A 15,397-nucleotide genomic window follows, 5' to 3' on the forward strand; every position below is an offset into this window, starting at 1 on the left:
ATTACTTTGAAATTTTGAAAGTAAAGGTCTAAGGTTCTTCCTATTATTGCTCGTCTTTCCTTGGATATTTTCTTTACCTATATTTCTTTCCTCCTACCAAACGTAACTTCAACTTTGACATGAAACGTAAGAAATTCACAAGCTTCCACACTCAAAGAATGTTCAAATATGCTAAGGGTACCCATTTTCAATTAATGATAGCTGTGGGGTCGAGAATAATAATCTTTTGATAGATAATTTTTAAATTACACATTTTTCCTATCCTCGTGTGAAACATGTTAATTATATGTTTTTTTTCCACATAAATAAGCCGAGTATAGATGGATGCATATATATGGTTGTTGTAGTTGTAGTGCTGTTCCTGTACACTTGACAATCTAAATGCAGGGAGAGAGATGGGCTAGCCAGTGATATATGGCCATATATATTTCATCATAATTAGTCACATATAACTATATATATATATATAGAGAGAGAGAGAGAGAGAGAGACCACCCTGAAAGCATTTTAATTTAATTTGCTAACGTACTTGTTTATTTTCTTTCATTTGCTCAAGGATGAAGACAATGACACTGCAAAATGACTCGTCTTACTACAATAATCAAAAGAGGAACGCGTGACAGGAATCATGACGAGAATCCAAACAAAATGGGAATTAACTCTTATGCAGTTGCCATTGAAACAACATTGTAATGGTTTTCAACAACTTAAACTGGACTTGCATTAAACTCTTTTCTTCTTGCAACAAGTTTTTGAGCTAATTTAGGGGAACAGTTTGGGGAGGTTCAGACAGCTGGGACCAACGTTAACAGGGTGGAGGAGCCCTCATAAACCCAAACAAACATCGGAAGGAAGACTAGTAAACCTTGATTTTGTATGGGGGATGCCAAATTTACTAACCATATACTTATCTACTCTTTAGGACTGTTATCCCAAGATTTATCTTATTTATAATTAAGAAGCGTCCATGCATCAGATCAGAACTAGTATAATTCATTTTTCATCACTAGCTCGAAATTCTGATCCTATCCCTTCCAAATGGTTCTCCATTTCATCACTACTCGACGGAGGGTTAGGGAATGTTATACTATCTTGCAAGCTTCTACACCGGCCTGAAAAATCTTTTGGACAGTCTCGGACCGTCGTGGGGGGCATTTCCTTATTGTAACATAGTCGAATCTCCCAGAGCTGGAGCTTTTTTGTATCCACTTTATTTTTGCTGCAAACAATCTCAGGTTTTGCTCCTACTTGCCTTTGAACTTCATCTGCAACCTGTTGTACTGTGTAACTTGCTCCAGGGGTAAGTTGAAAGGCTGAATCAAAGCAATAGCAGACATACAATATGTTAAGAACTAGGAATTAATATTGTTATGATTATTATATATTCAAAGAGTGAGGGAGTATCTTATATACTTACTTATGATTAGACTGCCCTTATCCCTCGATAGCCAGCCATTTTATTCCAAATTTTAAACTCATATCTTTTAACATTCATGTTTTATCCTTGATTATATGCCTATGGAGATCTCCAAAAGATCCAAATTAAACATAAATCCTTTGCTTACCATTAACTTTGAATACAATGAGGATGTCAATATTACTTGAACTACAAATCGTTAAATTAATATATTAATTATCCTTCCAAAATTCATCTCATGTTAATCTCCAATTCTAATTATTGTTACCCGTCAATAAAAAAAAATAAAACCTAGGATCCAATTAATTCTTCTCTTCTCCCTCTTGTCCACATGTTAAACAAATAAATAGATATCTTTCTTACCTTTCAATTATATTATCACTATTATGAGTCTCACCTTCTCACTACCTCAAATTTTTTTTTATAAGATAAGTGACCGGTGCTCCTACCTCAAGTTTTCTCTCTTTGGAAAGAAAAATGAAAGAAAAAGAAAAAAAATAAGAATAACATTTTTAGAACTAGAAATTCAAATCATATTTAAGTTTTATTAGACCCTATATCTAATTGTCATTTTTCTACTTAAAATTTACTGTTTACTTAGTTGTTTAATTATCTTATTCTAATCGTTATAAGACAAGTTAAAAGCAATATGAAAATAATTTAAAAAGTTAAGCCCTTAAAAGCAAATATATAATAATTCATATATAATTATGCTTTTTTTTTGGTTGTCAAAAAATTTCAAATTGAATTTTCAATTTTTAGTCTTCATCTATTCTTTGTTTTGTATCCAAGTAGACTTTTCTACTTTTATTTTTAGAATTAAAAACGAATTTTCCAAAATAACTATATAAAAAATGAAGTCCTTAATTACCTCCATGCACGCTCAAACTAAGAATGTCTCAAAATAAGATTGTAGAACAATTGGGGTTTAAAAGAGAAGCTAAAATTTATGTTTACGTTCAAAATCCATAAGGTTTTTGAATATATCTTTCTGATATACGAAATAATTAGAATGTCCAACTATAATATTTATCACAAATGAATAAGTGAATTAATTAGCATTCTTTTTGTTTTGATCAGTTAAGTATAATCACCTGGATCGAAGCCATTCTTAAGATTTAAGGCAGAGTTGAAGTAGTCCAAAGGTTTATCTGGATAATCAGAACACATTCCATGTTTTCTCCATTCCTCTCTCCAAAAAAATTGATTTTCAGTTTCACTTTCGGAGTTCCTTAAGTTTGGCCATAGTTGCTTTAATGTCTCTTGAATGGGTTGTAGATAAGGCTTTTAAAACAGCAAAAATAGAACAAGAGAAAGCAAAGAAAAGAAAGTGTTAGATAACTCATAATTAATCATAAGTAAAAGTTAAAAACCTAAAAGGATGTAAGAAATGTACATACTAAGAGATTTTCTGGAGATACAGGTGTGTCGGTGGTACAAGGGTTGCTTGAATTATATGGGGGTGTTCCTTTGTCGTGGGCATCCTGTGGCCATAAACTATGGATGGTAAACTGGCCGGGGACAAGTCCTAGACAATTCAAACCTTGAGGAGGCGCCGAAGTACACGTGGAAGGTGGCCATTGGAGGCTCAATTTGTAGAAGGCGAAATACAACGTGGAAACAGTGTCCCTGCTGGTGGAAAGAAGTCGTGGTTGGAAATGGAGTTTGTACAAGACAAATGCCTGTGGATCTACTAGATACCAGGTGATTGCGGCTGAGAGACAAGCCACCGCACCACCCGCCAATATGTTATAACGATGCACCTCACAGACTGGCACCAAATTTCTAAGAAAGGATTTTGGTTACTCCTTCAATCCAGTTAACTTAGGTCTATTTATAGTATTCAAAGAGCCCATATGCATGTAGGTCTTAATTATTTTCGCAAAACTTTTAATAATTTGTTTAGGGTTTGTACCTGTAAGAGTAATTTGCCCATATTGATGTGGATGGATGGAGGCCACCCTATATCGACTGTCTTCTTTTTCGTCAACACTACCCGAAGTCCATCACAGTTTGAGCTAAATTATTAGCGGTAAATACGCTACCCTCAAGACTTTATTTTCAGAAGACAAATTAATTAATCATGATACGCGTCTTAATTTGATTTAATATTACCTTTAATTATACGTTACCCTCAACACTTTGTTTTCAGGAGACAAATTAATTAATCATGATACGCACCTTACTTTGATTTAATATTACCTTTAATTATTTTTAATTAAGTTGTATATTTTGGAAAATAAAAAGTTAATATACTAATGTGTATAATTATTTGTTTTTTGCTTCATAAACTCGTCATGAAAACCAAAATGAAATGAATTAGACTAATAATGACTATATGTTTATTTTTATTATTATTATAGTGAGGGATGCAGAAAATGTAATGTGAAAAGAAGAAAATAAATGAACAAACAAAGACTTTAAAGCACAGGGACAAAGTCCTGTTGATGGATTTGTTGTCAGCCGTGTGGACGTACAGCTGATATTATCTAATTTCTCCTATTCTTCCATAACAAACATTAGTTGTGGCTTATTCTCTACCAAACACGTTTTTGTTTTACTAATCAAGTAAGTAACTACTTCGTCTGCCATTCTAAATGAGTGCATAAGATTTTTATATTAGTTTCAATACATAGTTAAGATCATCAGAAGCAACGACTGCTCTTTGTAAGTGCTTTGAAGCTTGAAGCATCATGCGATCCAGCAACGATCGAGTAAAACCCTTGCTTTCTTTCAAACTGAGCCTCGGAATAGAGTTTTACTTAAGCCTGCAATTTTGTGTACCAGACATATAGACCTGTCAATATGGACCAGTTAGGTCCAGCCCGGCCCTAATATTTGTGGGTTAAAAAAATATGAGCCTAGTCGGATCAATCTATTTTTTATATGGATTGTGAATCCTCGACCCAGCCCACTCTTTACTAGTTCATGGGTTGAGTTGGGTCAATTCATTTTTTTTTTTTTAATTATTTTTATAATTTTAATTAATAAATTTTTAATTAATAAAATTATTTTATAATTTAATTGATAAATTAAAATTATTAATTTGATAAGTAAATATTAAATATATTAAAATATATAAAATAAATAATATTATTGATAATTAAATTATTAATTTTATATAATTAAATATAAAAATTTATTAAATTTATTAAATTAATTAAAATTATTAATTTTTTTAATTCATAGAATTAGCCCGTCCCAGCCCACCCCAGTTCATTGATTTGATGGACTAACCCATCTAAGTCCGGTTTAAATATAAACTTAAATTTTCATGTCTATTTATGATTCGTTTATGACAAATTCAAACTCCCATATAAATGTAGTTTTTATTATGATTTGATGACAGTAATGGATTTCACTATACTTGAAAAATATTAATATTTTATTATTTTATGATTATTAAGTTTATATTTAAATAATGAAATTGTATTTTATTGGTAATGTGTGCATTTTAATTTAATCGTGTTAATAATGTTAATTGTATTTAAAATTTCATTTACGTTAATCATTTAAATGGATTATAAATTCACCGATTTAATAATCTGGATTGGAGTTGAAGCATTATCCATAATTCACCAGTCACATCCGTCTAATTTACATCATAGAGATATAGTCAGCAATTACACGTCTCAATTAGCACCTAAATGCCCATTTTACCTTTGAATTAACCAAAGATTAAAATGCATCCAGGAAAATGGCGGGGAAGGCACATGTGTACCACAAGACTTTAGGAAGTATACCTCCCTGCCTTTACATGCCTCCAACCGCAACCCATTTTCCATTGCAGACACTATGCACGACGGACAAAAAGTACAGCGGTATCCCTAAATTAGACCCTTCAGCTTTCTGTACCTTCTGCTGCCAAGGAAGCTACTCAAACACAGCAGCACCGCAGTCCACACAACAAAATTCAAGGTAAAACTGCTTGGAAAGAGGAAACAAATTAAATAGGGTTATCATGAAATGAATTTTTCCTGCTGCTCCTGAAGAATCTTCGCTGAAGACTTGGCATCTATATATAGCTTGCTCACTTCCTCAAGATCCGCCTGTAAACAATTTTTTTTTTTTTTAAATTTCAGAATTACTCCTTGATTTGATGATAAAGAACGATCATGAAGAGTAGCTGCTTCCCAATATTTAATTACCTTGCAAATGCTGTCTCGACCATTCATTTTTGCCACAATGCCAGCAGGTGATAACAGCTGAACAGCATGCCTGAAGAAACAGCAACATGTAAGTATACTGCATATGGAGAAGGGTAAATGACAGAGCAAAAGTAGAATTTATGCCTCACCTTAAAGATGTGCTTTGTCCCATCTCTCCAAGGAATGCTAGACTTTCTTCATCCACAACCAGTTCTTCCACCTGTGCACGAATTGCTAATATCTGCAGATCACAATAAGTAAAAGAAAATATAGCAAGGTCGTCATTTAAAGAATGCTACAGATAACAAAGTTATGCTGACAACAAGGCACATATATAACCAGGCCTTTAACCTGTATCATTTCAGCAGGACCATAAATCTGTGTGCGGATGATCACCAATCTGTCCAATAAGTCAACAGGTATGCCATGAGGACTATTCATATCAGTCCCCCTGCAAAAACGCATATCCATTTTCAGAAACTGGCATCAAAACCCATTAGCAAAGAAAATACACGATATCTAGTATACCTTTAGAAAATATAACAATTAACATGAGACCTATCTTCAGGCCAAAACAGAAAAATCACCTTGCAAACGAGGTCTCATATTCTGATTCTTAAATTGCATGCCAGGAAAATGAACATGGAAAAATTATGCTGACCCTATACGTAGGCATGAACAAATGCACACGTGGATTATGGATTACTGTCGTGCACATAGAAAGAGCAATTTCCACAGAAACACAATACATTTAAAAATAATGTTACAGAAAGGACAATTGGGGAAGGATAGGTGGGTGGGGAAGGAAAAACCCCAAAAGCAATGGAGCATCCATTGTGATTTCATTTCATTCCACTGCATCCCAGATAGACCATAAAGACAATTGGAATCCAGCCACCAAAATGGAGATCAATCTTTCTTTATAGTAACATGATGCTATCTAAAGTCTGACCAAAACATTATCAAAGTCACTTCGGGAATAAAGTATAACTAAACCATTTACCTCCATTTGTATTATGCTTAAGCATCACATATATACTATACTCCAACCCAAATTATCAGCTACAGTAGTTGAAGCAAGAAACTAGCTTGCATAACCCAAAGCCTGTGGTTGGCTGCCCCCAGTTGCATAGGCCAGGAATTGGGATGTATTAGGGGAAAAAAATACAAAACGGACGCTGGCAGTGAATGCAGGCAATATACCTTGCCCAAGAAGATTTAACTATTCTAGTTTCATCAATCCTCACTCAAATTTAAGGCTAACCTCATTCAAAAATGTGTGTAGCTCCCCTCCTATGGCATGCAATATTATTTAGCAGAAAAGGAATTAAAATTATCATTTCCCTACTCTCCATAATAGATGAATTTAGCTGATATTGATTCATACTTCATCCTATCACCTGCCTCTAATAAGAGCCAAATTTTGCATATAGAGCAAAAATTTCCCCAACAACCAAATCATTTTAGGGGTAATCTTATTGTAATATCAGGCTTTTTCTGCACTCTGCGCTCCATCGAAATCGAAACCAAATAGCTAATGGCATTCTTACACTTAGATTGAAGTAACGACAGAAGTCATTATGATAGATAATAGCTCCTTTTATACGCAAGTTCATATGTTAAAACTTCCTCTAAGATGTAATTAAAAGAAAATATTTTAAAACTTCCAACACCTCAAAAAGATTTTCATTACCTTACATTACATATTCCCCTATTTGTAGCAAAAATTACTATTGGAGATAGTGAGCTCTCTAAAGCACGATTCAAGTATGAAAAGCACTCCATGTCCAGCATATGCACCTGCAAACATGATTTAGAAAACTTAAGCATGTAAGATGTGCATATGCACTTAGAGCATGTGCACAGGTCATGATCCAAGAAAATATCTTAATCTACATTGTATCCATGCATCTAGGGGCATATCCCATAATGGAGAGAGCTCAAGTTTAGAAAAGGAGGAGACCTCATCAATGAATAGAACTCCTGGGACGAGCTCTGCCACACCTTCATCAATATACCGGTTAACTACCTGTCACAAACAAAACTATTTCAATTAAAAGACATGCTATCATTATAATAAACAATTTAGCATAATTGTTGAAGTCGAAATCCGATAATAAGCTTATATCCAATTTGAATAAGCAATCCCTATGACTCTAAAAGTCACAACCATAGAAAATAGCGATAGCCTCTAGAAGCAGACCATAACAGGATCTTACTAGGATTAAACCAGCAACTAGCTAAAGAGACTTTAGTTCTTAAACTAACATTTACACTATTAGGATTTGACAATTTACTCAGACAAAAAGGGATGAAGGAAACATAAATTTGCTATAGGAAACAATGGCGGGTAAAGAAAATTCATCATATAAATTTTGGAACACTTTATCACTCTGGAGTTATTACTTGAAAAGGATGGATTGAGATATATACTGTATTTCATAGCTTTAAGAATATTTTGATCTACAAACTGATCCAACAAACCCATAAATGACATTAGATACAGGATATGCTGTACAGTACATCATCTCCCATGTGACCATGTAAGGTATACAGGCAAAACTCTAAAAACTTGACAAGAAAAAAAGACACGGAGTTTAGTGAAGTTTCCCAGTGATACTATTAATAGCTATTGGTAACAGAAACACAACATTAGTAAAACCCTACTCACGCAAATTGTCCACAAAAATCATCATAGAGGTGGATCTCAAATGTGTTTGGAAAATTATACCTTATTTATTTCTTGTCGTAATTTGTCAGTGATTTCAGTCTTCCTGGGCTTCATCATCTGACCCATTAGAGACAATATGTCTTGCCCACCTTGCGGCCGTGCATTGGCAGCGTCCAGATCATGTAGTGTTACATCCTGGTGGTGAAGAATAGAAAAGAAATTCTTTTATGAATTGCAACATCAGTCCAAAACAAACAAATTTAGAACCAGAAAAAGGCAAATAGGACTAAGCCCAGCAAAGCCATATTTGTAAAAACTCAGACAAAAGTAGAAGGCATCAAATTTATAGATTTTTTTCCTTTTTTCTTCTTAATTGAGTTACAGCTCTTACGCAGACCAATAACAGTTGGTAATCAGCAAATTATTGGTGAGAGATTTCAGAAAACAGTTCTCACTTCTCAAGTGCATTGAAAGACATGCACCTTGAGTTCTTATTCTTTATACCACAATGCTATATGATGATAATGGTCCTTTAGAAGGATATTTACAAACAAAATTAATTACCAAAGTAGACAAATGTCAATGCCCATCTGTATAAAACATGAGCAGAAGGAAGCCTCTAAGGCCAATCAGAATATACTACAGCATGAATGCAATGGGGAACACATAGAGATAACCCTGAGCTCAGTGGTGACAAACCTGCACTATCTCCTTCTTTTTGTGAACCTCTCCTTTGGGAAGTGGAACATATTCTTCTGCTTCAAGGTCAAATTCTGTGGCAAAAGCATCACTTCTGCCCACCCTTTTAACTGCTCCACTATTTGCTTCAATATATATAACATCTCCAACAGCTACCTGCCAGTCAAATTAAGAATCTCAGTAGATATCCAATTTAAGCCAAAACACTTAGGCAGATAACAATCTAAACATTGAAAAGTTCCTGGGAGGAAGGGGATGAATATTTAGCATACTAAGTGCCTCAGAAAGTTTACAAGAAGTCAGAAAAACAAAAACTTGAACAATGTTTTCCACAACATAAAGCAGAGACACTCAAAGGCTTACCTTTTCTTTAATCAAGGCATCATAAATTGTAGGGTCCAACTTCAGTTGCTTTGTCCCTTTCACAGTTTTCAATCCAATAATTACGTGGCTAATACTTTTACCATAACCACCTGTTACACTCTCTGTTTCTTCAGGAGAGAGTTCAGTAACCTAAAAAAAACCCAGCCAGGCATCAGGCTCTGCTGCTATCCCAACAATACAAAGAGGAAAGAATTATATAAAACAAGCAACAAAGAACTATCATCAGCTGTAACTTGCCTCTCCTTCATAGACCTCTTTATTTTCCTTGATACGTAGACCAATAGCCCGTCTGAAATTTTCCATCAAAACTTCAGTTTTCTTTACTTCTGATGAGTAGACTTCAGATCCAACCATTGGACAGAATGGTACCTGCAAATAAGGGAGAGGAATGTATATATACCAAAACCGACAATCCCTCCAAAGAACTGGAACACTAACAATCCCAAAGTTCAAGGATAATCAAAATATAAAGGGGAAAAAGTGATAGGAAACCTTGCTCCCAAGCTCTTGGGATACTCCAAGGGCCAAAGCTGTTTTCCCAGTACCAGGAGGCCCAGCCAGCAAAAGTGCACGGCCAGCCATCTTCTTCTGTCTTATCATATCCACCACAAGACCAGCTGCTTCCCTTGCCTCTGCTTGCCCCACAAAACCTGCAGCCAGGCGAATGGCATTTCCACTGGCCTGGTAAACAAAGGAGAAGAAGGTTCATAAAAGATTGGAAATTGGTCAAAAGGGAGAGGCACTCAGGTTGCCTTTTTGCTAGTAAATAACAACTTAATGAAAGAGAAAGATATGGTAAAGAACATGTTAGCCAACTAGCATATTTCTATTATTACATCAACCAACTTCTTCCGCGAAGTTCATAGTGTAAAAACATGAAGAAACCCACTTATCCAACCCTACAATGCATTAAAAATTTCATAAGCCTTAAAAAGCCAGCCAATTCATTTCATAATCCATCAGTTGAGAGTTAATCAAAATTCGTTCAATATATATTATCATCTCCATCTTTTTGGACATAAATTAAATTGAAAATATATTTCCCACTACAAAACTAAAAAATAGACCAAACCCAAATTTTCCAAAACTTAAAAATAAATTTGAGTCACTTGAACAACCATAAAAGGTTAACTTTCTAAGCTTAAAACCCCATACCCAGAGAAGGTTTGTAAGAAAAATTGAAATTTCCATGCTTAAAACAAAAGAAAACTTCAAACTGCTCACAATTACAACAATATAACAAAAATAAATGAAAATGCAAAGCATTTAAGCTGCAAAAAAACCCATTAAAGAGAGAGAGAGAGAGTAGTTTACATCGAGACCAAGGCCTTTGATGTGAGTGTGAGTAGCGATTCTCTGTTTTTTGGCCGTTGATTGAACCTCCTCGATCTTCATTTTGTCCATCTCTTTCCTTTCTTTTCCTCTTCTGTTTTTGCTTCTGGCGGTCTTTCGTTTCGATGGAAAAACAAGTAGCTTCAAGATTGAGCAGCGGGTAATAACCTGGCTGTTTTTCTTTGAAGAAAAAGGGCAAGGCTTTTCTTAAACCCTTCTTCAGTTTTGTGTCGTCGACCTAATTCCTTTCTATATGCTCCCTCATTTTATTGCGCCACGTGGATTTTGAATTGAATGCTACGAGGAACACACACATCTATATATATATATATATATATATATTGTACACCATAAATAGAAATTTTAGACAACTCTTTAATATGGTTTTCCATCATTCTATTTTTTTTGAAAAAAAAAATTCATTCTATTTGGTAATGGAAAGTTTAAATTAATTTACTAAAAAACACTTTTTTCATGAAAAACACTTTATTAAAAAATTTAATACTTTTCATTATTTAAATAAATTAAAAAATATATATTTTATATTGTTTGAATCCCCACCAAACCAACTTTTAAAATTTTTCTACCTTTAAAGATTTTCCACCATAACATTATAAATATATCAATATTTATCAATTATGCAAAACATCCAAAAAAATAATAAAATAACTAAAAACATACACACAAATAAAATTTAAAATCGTCTTGCAAAAATCCAATTATAAAAACATAATGATAAATAAGTTTTGCAAGACAATCACCTTAGACATATAATTAAAAAATCATCTTACAAATCTCCAACATAATAAGTTTTGAGCTACAAAGTAAAATCATAATATTAAATAAATTTTGTAGCGTTGCATAAATCACGAAAGCTTAATTGTTATCTCCACAATAAAGGAAAATTTTCCAACATTGTAATTTTTTATTTTTATCTTAATTATTTATAAAAAGTAAAAAAAAAATACAATAAATAATCATACACAAAAAAACAAATGTCTATATCAACTGTTAATAACAACTTAAATGCTCATAACAACGGCTTCCAGCAAGTAGAAAACAACATACATAATAAAAACCTTCACAACGTATCAATGTAAGGAAAAAAAACAGAAAAACTACATCCTCATAATCTTATAGTCAATTCACAAATTAAATTCCCCCATTCTTAAAATCAATCCACATAGCATGTGCAGTTTCATCTCTTTTTGTCATCCATTCTTTAGTTTCTTCTCTCTCTTCACAAGCTGTTTGAGGAACTCTCATCCTTTCAAACTCTGTGTTATCTACTAATTCTTGATTGAGTCATTAGGATCAACTCCCATTATGTGGTTATGGATGATACACCAAGCTAAAACTATATCTCCTTGTGTGTCATAATTCCAAAATAGTTCAAAATCTAACACACGAAAATACTTCTTCAAAATTCCAAATACTCGTTCAGCACTAGTTCGCAATGAAGAATGACGAAGTTTAAAAAGTTCCTTCTCATTCTCAAGATGATGATCACTAAACTCCTCCAAATGATTTCGAACACCTCGATATGGACTTAAAATTCCATTCCATATGCCATATCCATCATCAGCAAGATAATATTTACCTACAAATTCACAAAAATTATAGCTAAATAAATTAGTTATCAAAAGATATCAATTATTAATTTTTTAAATGTCATTATCTACCCTTTCGAAGTGCTAAATCCTCACGGTCTCAAAAATGCATCAGTCAAAATATAAGAATCATGTGCACTTCCCTCCCAAGCAGCAAGCGCATAGTTAAATCTCAAGTCAAAACCGATTGCAGCCAAAACATTTCATGTCATTTCCCCTTTTTGATCACGAAATCTTTCTTGAATCTCAAGTGGCACAGAAGCACGAATATGAGTACCATCTAATGCTCCCACACAATCCTATTATTATTGTAAGATAAATTAGGAAAAAGTATAAACATTTTCTATAAAAAATAAAAAAAATGAATAAGTAACATTATCGCGTACCTTAAAGTATAGATAATATCTCGGATTATTCCTTATTTCAGGTGGAGTGGAATCATCTGGTAACCTAATCATATCTTTATATAATTTCAATATTGCTTTCAAGACAGTTCTAAAGTATCGATGAACTGTCTCAATTGATCTAAAATATTTCAATCCAATTACCAGCAAACTTACATTATGACCAATTAGATGCAAAAATATAATCTTGCTCTCTCATAGACACATATCTAACTGATTGTAGTAAATTATTCCTACTAAGAATGTGACATAATATAAAAAATGCAACTAGTCTCATCCTTTTTTGGTTCATACAATGGGTATCACCTCTACACAAAACACTATCAATGTATTAACACTAGGCTCAATAGGTATATTGTTCCTAGATTTATATCTTTCAATAAAGATAATTCCCACAGCCATTGCTGAAGCAGCTGCACCCATAACTGCTGCATGCAAAGATTTTTTATCCATCTACAAGAAAGAAATATAATATTTAATTACTATTACATCATATGAACCAATGGCATGTTAAGATTGATAAAAGTCTCCCATGCATTTAAGAAAAGTATCTCTAAAGCAAATACTCTATGCTACTTGATAAATATATATTTCCATTAAAAGACCAAACAAAAGCTTTAGCTTTCATAATTATCATTAGTTACCTATAAACATCACCCTCTCTCCTACAACATGGTTTTACAAGTCATAATCCATCGAAAAATAAAAAGGAAAAACACAAAGTATAAAACATTCTATTTTTTATAAAGGAATGCCAATTATTGGAATTAGAATGAATTCAAAGCCAATTATTTCACTTTGACATCATTCCATAAGGGCAATCAAATGAATTTAATAGAAGCAAGATATCAATATCATTTTCTCGATCTTTAAGAAGATATACTACTTCTGGTTAGTTTTGAGTTGGCTTAATTAACCAGTAGACTTTTCCAGCTTTCAAACTTTAGAAGAGTCACGTAAACCTATCCAATATTGCTTGCAAAGGAGATAGGAATCTAGTCTCGTTTAATGCAGAAGAGTACACAATGACTAATTATTAAACATAATCCACGGAATCTTACCAAAACGAAAACAATTCCAGAAATATCTTGATGCTTATGGAATATAAATGTATTGCCTTCGGTAAATATATGAAACCCCAAATTCAATTAACTTAGGAATAAGTAAAATGAACATCAACTGCAACAAACCGAAAATAAAAATCAACACCAATAGAGAAAAATCCAACAATGATCCAGCAGGTGAACAATAAAAATAATCAAAAAGTTTGTGATTTTTACTGATCCAGCAGGGGAAGTTCAGAATCTGTTGCAGATCTATGGTTTTGTAGCAAGGGAGACAGGAGAGAAAATCCAAATTAGTACAGATGGAAGGAGAGAGAGGGAGAGAGAGAGAGAGAGAGATGGAGGGTTCAGGACAAAAAAAAGCAGTCATGAGAGAAGGGATGGTGGAGACAGGTCAAGGAGGGAAGGGCCAAACTTAACTCTAAATTTAACTAACACAAGAACAAGTAAAATGAACATTAACAGGAACAAACAGAAAATAAAAATCAACATCAACAAAAGAAAATCCGACAAAATCCAACAATGATCCAGCAGGTGAACAGCAAAAATAATCAAAATAGTTTATATTCCAGCAAAGGGAAGTTCAGAATCTGCTGCAGATCTTCTGTTTTGCAGCAAGGGAGACAGGAGAGAAAATCTAAATCAGTACAGATGGAAAGAGAAGGATAGATGGAGGATTCAGGACGGGGAAAGCACAATCACGTGAGGAGGGAGGGTCAAGACAGGTCGAGGGAGGGGAGGGCCAAGGAAGGAAGGTCGAGGGAGGCGATTGAAGGAGGAGGGAGGGTCGAGGGAGGAGGTTGAAAGAGGGGAGGATCGAGGGACATGTCAGGGAGGGGAGGATCCAAAGTCTGTTCTTAGGAAATTGTCTTTCGCTCTTATAGAGTATAAGATGATTTCCCAGGTCAACAACCTTAATGCCATTGATTCGAAAATTTTTTAAATCTACATTTGCATTTCCCCCTTCTAAACATGCAAAAATGCTCAAAAGCTTTTCGATAAAGCATCTTCCACGAAAATCATAGTGTAAAAACATGAATAAAACCCACTTATCCAACTCTGCAATGTATTGAGAAAATCATACCCTTTGATAATAACGTAAGCCTTAACAAGCCAGCCAATTCATTCCTTAATCCATCAGTTGAGGATTAATCAAAATTCGTTCAATTTACATAATCATCTCCATTTATTGGACATTCAATTAAATTTAAAGTATTTTTTCCAGTAACTTGAACAACCATAAATGGTGAACATTTTAAGCCTAAAACCCCACACACTTTCCATGGCTTAAAACAAAAAAAAATAAAAAACTTCAAAATGCTCACAAATACAACAGGATTAAAGAAATAAACAAAAATGCAAAGCATTTAAACGGGAAAAAAAACCATTAAAAAGAAAGAGAGAGGGAGTGGTTACATCGAGACCAAGGCCTTTGATGTGGGTGTGAGTTGCGATTCTCTGCTTTTTGGCCGTTGATTGAACCTCTTCGTTCTTCATTTTTTCCATCTCTTGTCTTTCCTTTTTCTTTCTCTTGTATATTTGTTTCTGGCGGTCATTTGTTTCGATGGAAAAAAAGAAGCAGCTTCGAGACGGGAGTAACCTGTTTTTTTTTTTAGAGGAAATAGCGCGAGGCTGTCCTTTAACCGTTCTCCGATGTTGTATCCTCTG

General features: G+C 33.8%; 2 protein-coding genes and 1 long non-coding RNA gene across 4 annotated transcripts; all 3 read right to left on the reverse strand.

Moving 5' to 3' along the window:
- Positions 1 to 656: 656 nt before the first annotated feature.
- On the reverse strand, positions 657 to 5,195 carry LOC18590270 (ribonuclease MC-like). The gene is made up of 4 exons (XM_018128248.2): positions 5,161 to 5,195; positions 2,818 to 3,202; positions 2,512 to 2,701; positions 657 to 1,313 (listed from the first exon to the last, which is right to left on the reverse strand). Exons 1-4 carry the CDS (start codon positions 5,193 to 5,195, stop codon positions 994 to 996), a joined length of 930 nt encoding a protein of 309 aa, XP_017983737.2. The 3' UTR covers positions 657 to 993.
- RIN1 (P-loop containing nucleoside triphosphate hydrolases superfamily protein) lies at positions 4,954 to 10,868 on the reverse strand. The gene is made up of 12 exons (XM_018128344.2): positions 10,634 to 10,868; positions 9,812 to 10,000; positions 9,557 to 9,688; positions 9,299 to 9,448; positions 8,936 to 9,091; positions 8,297 to 8,431; positions 7,529 to 7,594; positions 7,259 to 7,365; positions 5,917 to 6,016; positions 5,715 to 5,806; positions 5,566 to 5,635; positions 4,954 to 5,466 (listed from the first exon to the last, which is right to left on the reverse strand). The coding sequence occupies exons 1-12, from the start codon at positions 10,721 to 10,723 to the stop codon at positions 5,377 to 5,379; spliced, it is 1,377 nt and encodes a 458-aa protein (XP_017983833.2). The 5' UTR covers positions 10,724 to 10,868; the 3' UTR covers positions 4,954 to 5,376.
- A 785-nt stretch (positions 10,869 to 11,653) lies between these two features.
- On the reverse strand, positions 11,654 to 15,365 carry LOC108663170 (uncharacterized). Of its 2 annotated transcripts, XR_001929166.2 has the most exons (4): positions 15,146 to 15,365; positions 12,648 to 13,118; positions 12,334 to 12,560; positions 11,654 to 12,251 (listed from the first exon to the last, which is right to left on the reverse strand). It is a non-coding gene; the product is annotated as an uncharacterized LOC108663170 (long non-coding RNA). The 2 variants fall into 2 exon arrangements; XR_001929165.2 differs by having other exon boundaries at positions 11,654 to 12,560; positions 15,146 to 15,363.
- Positions 15,366 to 15,397: the final 32 nt, after the last annotated feature.

The sequence above is a fragment of the Theobroma cacao genome, chromosome 9, assembly GCF_053813885.1.
Source record: "Theobroma cacao isolate CCN51 chromosome 9, ASM5381388v1, whole genome shotgun sequence".
Taxonomy (NCBI): Eukaryota; Viridiplantae; Streptophyta; class Magnoliopsida; order Malvales; family Malvaceae; genus Theobroma; species Theobroma cacao.

Excerpts from the sequence above, each read along its gene's own strand:
- LOC18590270 (XM_018128248.2), bottom strand. The coding sequence starts at position 5,195 with ATGGGTTGCGGTTGGAGGCATGTAAAGGCAGGGAG. Across the intron at positions 3,203-5,160 it reads AGGCATGTAAAGGCAGGGAG|AAATTTGGTGCCAGTCTGTG; the intron begins GTATACTTCCTA and ends ATCCTTTCTTAG. Across the intron at positions 2,702-2,817 it reads TATCTCCAGAAAATCTCTTA|CCTTATCTACAACCCATTCA; the intron begins GTATGTACATTT and ends CTGTTTTAAAAG.
- RIN1 (XM_018128344.2), bottom strand. The coding sequence starts at position 10,723 with ATGGACAAAATGAAGATCGAGGAGGTTCAATCAACGGCCAAAAAACAG. Across the intron at positions 7,595-8,296 it reads TACGACAAGAAATAAATAAG|GTAGTTAACCGGTATATTGA; the intron begins GTATAATTTTCC and ends TGTTTGTGACAG. Across the intron at positions 5,636-5,714 it reads GGACAAAGCACATCTTTAAG|GCATGCTGTTCAGCTGTTAT; the intron begins GTGAGGCATAAA and ends CTGTTTCTTCAG.